Source organism: Lichenostomus cassidix, unplaced genomic scaffold (assembly GCF_008360975.1).
Source record: "Lichenostomus cassidix isolate B80296 unplaced genomic scaffold, HeHo_3.0 HiC_scaffold_34, whole genome shotgun sequence".
NCBI lineage: Eukaryota > Metazoa > Chordata > Aves > Passeriformes > Meliphagidae > Lichenostomus > Lichenostomus cassidix.
In genome coordinates this window covers 1,988,990-1,995,012 of record NW_028147431.1, presented here as the reverse complement: position 1 = coordinate 1,995,012, position 6,023 = coordinate 1,988,990, and the positions used below count along the sequence as shown (strand labels likewise).

General features: G+C 45.1%; 1 protein-coding gene and 1 long non-coding RNA gene across 2 annotated transcripts; both read left to right on the top strand.

The window, feature by feature from the left end:
• The first annotated feature begins 281 nt into the window (after positions 1–281).
• LOC146423139 (galactose-3-O-sulfotransferase 4-like) lies at positions 282–2,858 on the top strand. The gene is made up of 2 exons (XM_085045208.1): positions 282–374; positions 2,058–2,858. Exons 1-2 carry the CDS (start codon positions 354–356, stop codon positions 2,847–2,849), a joined length of 813 nt encoding a protein of 270 aa, XP_084901334.1. The 5' UTR covers positions 282–353; the 3' UTR covers positions 2,850–2,858.
• A 787-nt stretch (positions 2,859–3,645) lies between these two features.
• Positions 3,646–3,971, top strand: LOC146423138 (uncharacterized). Its single transcript, XR_014847724.1, has 2 exons — positions 3,646–3,741; positions 3,818–3,971. It is a non-coding gene; the product is annotated as an uncharacterized LOC146423138 (long non-coding RNA).
• The last annotated feature ends 2,052 nt before the right edge of the window (positions 3,972–6,023 follow it).

The following is a 6,023-nucleotide window of genomic DNA, read 5'->3' as shown; positions in this document are numbered from 1 at the left end:
AATCTTTTCGTGAGTTTTTGTGATTTTTGGATGATTTTTTGGTGACGTTTTTGGGATGTTTTGGTGATTTTTGGAGGTATTTTGGGGAATTTTGGGGCTTTTTATTGGTGACTTTTTGCAGATTTTTATGGGAGTTTTGGGGATTTTATCAGGATTTTTTCAGGATTTTTTGGGGTTTTTTTGAGGAATTCAATGGGATTTTTTTTTTTAATTTTTCAGGATTTTTGGGGTTTGTTTTTAACGCTATTTTGGGCTATTTTGGGGATATTCCTGTTGGTTATCCTGAGCCATTCTGGGCCACCAGGGTCAGGGGCTACCAGCCAGGGGAGAGCTTTGACATCATCTGTCACCACATGAGGTTCGACCTGCGCGAGGTGAGGGAATTGGGAATTTTGGGGATTTTTGGGGTTTTTTGGGATTTTTTGGGGCATTTTTCAGGATTTTTGGGATTTTTTTAGAATATTTTGGGGATTTTTGGGATTTTTTTGGGATTTTTTTCTGATTTTTTGGTGATTTTTTGGGGGTTTTTAAAGAATTTTTTTCTTGATTCCTGGGGATATTTTTTGGGATTTTTGGGAATTTTTGGGGATTTTTGGGATTTTTTTTCTGAGCTTTTCCTGATTTTTTTGGGAATTTTTTAGAATTTTTTGTAGAATTTTTGGGGATAACTTTCAGGATTTGGGGGATTTATGGGAATTTTTTTGATTTTTTGGGGATTTTTTTGGATTTTTTGGGGGTTTTTTAGAATTTTTGGACAATTTTTCACGATGTTTTAGGATTTTTCGGTGATTTTTGGTGGCATTTTTCAGGTTTTTATTTACAGGAATTTTTCGTGATTTTTTTGGAGGATTTTTTGCGGTTTTTTGGTGATTTTTTTGGGATACTTTGGGGAATTTTTGGGGAATTTTTGGGGATTTTTTGGTGGGTTTTTGGTGATTTTTTGGGGATTTTTGGGGAATTTTTCAGGATTTTTTGGGGGATTTTTTTTGGTGGTTTTTTGCCCTTTTTTGGTGATCCTTTGCAATATTTTGGGGGATTTTTTTGGCTTCGTTTGGTGATTTTTTTCAGCTCTTTTTGGGAATTTTTTGGGAATTTTTCAGGAATTTCAGGGGATTTTTTTTCCATTTATTGGGATTTTTTGGGGAAATTTTTACATTTTTTCAGGATTTTTTAGGGTACTTTTTACTGCTGTTTTGGGCTATTTTGGGGATATTTTGGTTATTCTGCCTTGGGGAGAAGTTTGATGTCATCTGTCATCACATAAGGTTTGATCTGCACGAGGTGAGGAAATTGGGAATTTTGGGAAAATTTGGGAATTTTTGTATAAATTTTTTTTGATTTTTTGGGGATCCAAAAAATCCCCCAAAAATCCCAAAAAATCCCAAAAAATCCCAAAAAATCCCAAAATCCCCAAAAAATTCCCAAAAAATCCCATAAAATCCCAAAAAAATCCCCAAAATATCCCAAAAATTCCCAAAAAATCCCCAAAAAATCCCACAAAACCAAAAAATCCCCAAAAAAATCCCCAAAAATCCCCAAAAAAGTCCCAAAAAAGTCCCAAAAAAATCCCCAAAAAATAAAAAAAAAATCCCCAAAAAATCCCAGAAAATCCCAAAAAATCCCCAAAACCCCCCAAAAACCCCAAAAAAACCAAAAAAATCCCAAAAAACCAAAAAAACCCAAAAAATCCAAAGAAATCCAAAAAAATCTCAAAATTATCAAAAAGTAAAAAAAATTCCCAAAAACCTGAAAAAAATTTAAAAATCCCCCAAAAAAATCCCCACAAAAAATCCCCACAAAATAATAAAAAAAATCCAAAAAAATTCCAAAATGTCAAAAAAAATCAAAAAATTTAAAATCAAAAATCAAAAAAATCCCCCAAAAAAAATAAATCAAAAATCCCAAAAATAAAACCACCCCAAAATTCCCCCAAAAAATCGAAAATAAAACCGAAAAAAACCCCAAAAAATCCCAAACCCCAAAAACCCCCAAAAACCCTCCAAAAAATCCTCAAAAAATCCCCCAAAAATCCCAAATTTTTTCTCTCTCCCCTCCAGGTGCAGAAGGTGATGCCCAACGACAGCTTCTACTTCTCCATCGTCCGCGATCCGGGAACGCTCGGCGCCTCAGCCTTCTCCTACTTCCGCTCCGCCTCTCCCGCCTTCCGGAACTCTCCGTCCCTCGACGCCTTCCTGGCCTCCCCGTCGCGCTTCTTCCAGCCCGGAGTCCGCGGCAACCACTACGCCAGGAACCTGCAGTGGTTCGACTTCGGCCTCCCCGACCCCGTCAGCCCCGAGAGGATCCCCAGAATCCTGGGGGAGCTGGAGAAAACCTTCCCGCTGGTGCTGCTGGCCGAGAACTTCGATGAATCTTTGGTTTTGCTGCGGGAGGAGCTGTGCTGGCCGCGGGACGCGGTGGATTCTTTCCCCCACAACTCCCGCGACAGACCCCAGGAGCCCACCCCGGCCCAGATCCGCCTCCTCCGCGCCTGGAACGCCCTGGACTGGGAGCTCTATTCCCACTTCAACCGGAGCTTCTGGAGAAAGGCGGAGAAATTCGGCATCTCGCGGCTGAGAAGGGAAGTGTCGGCGCTGCGGCGGCGGCGGGAATTCCTGGCGGGAAGGTGCCTGGCGGGAGGAGGACCCGTTCCCGCCAAATCCATCCCCGACGGGAATCTCAGACCCTTCCAGCCGCCGGGCGGAGGGAGGATTTTGGGGTTTGCGCTGCGGGAAGGGCTGCAGGAGGAGGAGAGGGAGAGATGTCGCCGCATGGCCATGCCCGAGCTGCAGTACAAGGACCTGCTGGAGCGGCGCCAGTTCGGCGGGAAAAACGGGACTGCGGGGGGCTGAATCCCGAAATTCCCCAAATTCCCAAAATTCCCGAGCCGGGCTGGCCTCGGGACTCAGCTTCCCTGTGAAAAGAGGAGATTCCAGCAAAATTCCAAGGGAAATTCAGGGTTTTTTACTAGGAATTTCAGGGGTTTTTTCACCTGGAAATCGCTTTTGTGCCTCAGTTTCCCCAGGAAGGTACAATTCCCGAAAATCCCAGGAATTCAGGAATCCCAAAATTCCACATCCAGGGTGATTTCCCAGTCTGGATTCCCAGGAAAAAGTGAAAAATTCTGGCAAAATTTCACTGGGAATTTGGGATTTCTCAGCGGAAATCGTTTCGTTAGGAAATCACTTTCAAATTGCTGAAAATTCCGGGAATTTGGGAATCCCAAAATTCCAATTCCAGGGTTATTGCCCAGTCTGGATTCCCTGGAAAAAGGGAAAATCCTGGCAAAATTCCATGGGAATTTGGGATTGTTTTGCTGGAAATCACTTCTGTGCCTCAGTTTCCCCAGGAAGGTACAAATCCCGAAAATCCCAGGAATTTGGGAATCCCAAAATTCCCAACCCTGGGTTGTTTCCCGGTCTGGATTCCCTGGAAAAGTGACAAATTCCTGCGGAATTCCCATGGGGATTTGGGATTTTCGATTCAAAAATCCCTTTTGTGCCTCAGTTTCCCAGGAAAAGCGAAAAATTCCAGGGAAATTCCGTCGGAAAATTTGGGAATTTTCGCCACAAAAATCCCTTTGTGCCTCAGTTTCCCCGGGAAGGAGCAAAACCCCCAAAACCCCAGGAATTGGGGAATTTTGGGAATTGGGGAATTTGGGGAGCAAAAACCCCGAAATCCCAAAGAACTCGGGAATGTTCTCGTGGAATGGAAACCACTCCGTGCCTCAGTTTCCCCGGGAAGGTACAACTCCGTCAGTCCCGCTGGGAATTCTGGGAATTTCCCATCACCACTCCGTGCCTCAGTTTCCCCCCGGCAGGTACGAATTTCCCCTTTTCCCTTCCGATCCCGCGGGAATTCGGGAATTTCGGGATTCCCGCGCCGGGATCGCGCCCTGCCTCAGTTTCCCCCTGACTGCAGCAATAAACGCGCGCTGATTGGCTGAGCCGGCTGTCAATCACCGCTCTGGAGCACCTGATTGGTTGTTGGTCTGTCCATCAAAACGAATCCTGGAAGTTGATTGGGGGAAAAGGGCGGGAAATCGACTCGCTCGGTGCTCGGCTGAGGTGCCTACATCGATGCACTCGGCATTCGGCTGAGCTTCCTGTATTGATGAGCTCCGTGCTCGGTTGAGTTTCCTAAATCGATGCGCTCGGAGCTCGCTTGAGCTTCCTATATCGATATGATTGACACTCGGTTGAGCTTTCCTGTATCGATACAATCGACACTCTATTGAGCTTCCTAGATCGACTTTTTTGGTACTCGATTTAGCGTCCTGTATCGATAAGATCGACACTCGGCTGAGCTTCCTATATCGATACGATTGACACTCCATTGAGCTTCCTGGATCGACGCTTTCGGTACTCGATTGAGCTCTCCTGAATCGACACGATCGATACTCGGCTGAGCATCCTATATCGATACGGTTGACACTCTATTGAGCTTCCTAGATCGACGCTTTTGGTACTCGATTGGGCTTTCCTGAATCGATACGATCGGTACTCGGCTGAGCTTCCTGTATCGATCATATCGACACTCGGTTGAGCTTCCTGGATCGAAGCTTTCGGTAGTCGGTTGAGATTCCTTCATCGATACGATAGACACTCGATTGTGCTTCCTAGATCGATGCGCTCGGAGCTCGGCTGAGTTTCCCTGTATCGACGCTCTCGGCGCTCCGCTGCTCGCCCTGCGCATGCGCACTGCGCAGCCGCGCCCGGAAGCTCCGGAGCGAAGCCGGGAGGGAAAAATCCCCAAAATTCCCCAAAATCCCCAAATTCCTCCCCGAAAATCCCCTCCGGGAGCCCTAAAGCCCCCGAAATTCCCTCCGGAACTCCTAGAATTCCCCCCGGGAGCCCAAAATCCCCGAGATTCCAAAAAAAATCCCAAAATTCCCCGAAAATCCCCAAAAAATCCCCGAAATCCTCCCAAAAATTCCCTCCGGAAGCCCAAAATCCCCCGAAATTCCCCTTCGGGACCCTCGGAACCCCCAAAATCCACTCCGGGAGCCCAAAAATCCCCGAAATTCCCCAAAATCCCTTCCGGAACCTCCGGAAATTCCCTTCGGGAGCCCAAAAATCGCCTCCGGAATTCCCAAATTCCCCTCAGGAATTCCCGGGATTTTCCGGGATTTAACTCCCAAATATTCCCGGGAAATTCCCGATTTTCCTCATCGCTTTATCCCCTCAGCACTCCCGAAATTCCCTTTTTTTGGGAATTTTTTGGGATTTAACTCCCCGAAATTCCCGATTTTCCCGCTGCGATTTCCAACCAAATATTCCCCAAATTCCATCCGGATTTCTCTCCTTCCATTTCCCCCTTTTTCCCCATTTTTTCCTTGAATTCTTTTTAATTTCCCCCTTTTCCTTCAATTTTCCAGGAATTTTTTTTCCATTTTCTCCCTTTTTTTCCTTTTTCCCCCATTTTTCCCTCACTATTTCTTCCTAGATTTTTAAAATTTTTTCCCCTAGGTTTTTTTTGGTCAATTTTTCCAGTTTTTTTCCTACTTTCCCCCACTTTCGCTCCCCATTTTTTCCCCATTTTTCCTCATTTTCCCATCCCTATTTTTCCCTAGATTTTTTTCAGTTTTTCCCCGGGTTTTTTTTCCCCATTTTCCCTCATTTTTTCCCCATTTTTTTGCCACTTTCACTCCCATTTTCCCCCCATTTTTCTCATCCCTATTTTTCCCTAGATTTTTTAAAATTTTCCCCCAAATTTCCCCATTACATTTCCCCATTATTTTATTTTATTTTATTTTATTTTATTTTATTTTATTTTATTTATTAATTCCCGATGGAGTCTCAGTGTGACTACTCGATGTATTTTCCCGCCGTTCCTTTCCCGCCGCGGGAGGAATTCCTGGCGGGAGAATCCGGAGGTTATCGATCCCTGCCGAGGAGAAATCACCTTTATTTGGGGGAAACCGTGAGGTTCCTGCTCGTGCTGCGCTGCCGACCCCAAAATACACAGAATTCCCAGAATCCCACCCAAAATCCCCAAAATTCCGGACCGAATCCCCAAAATTCCGC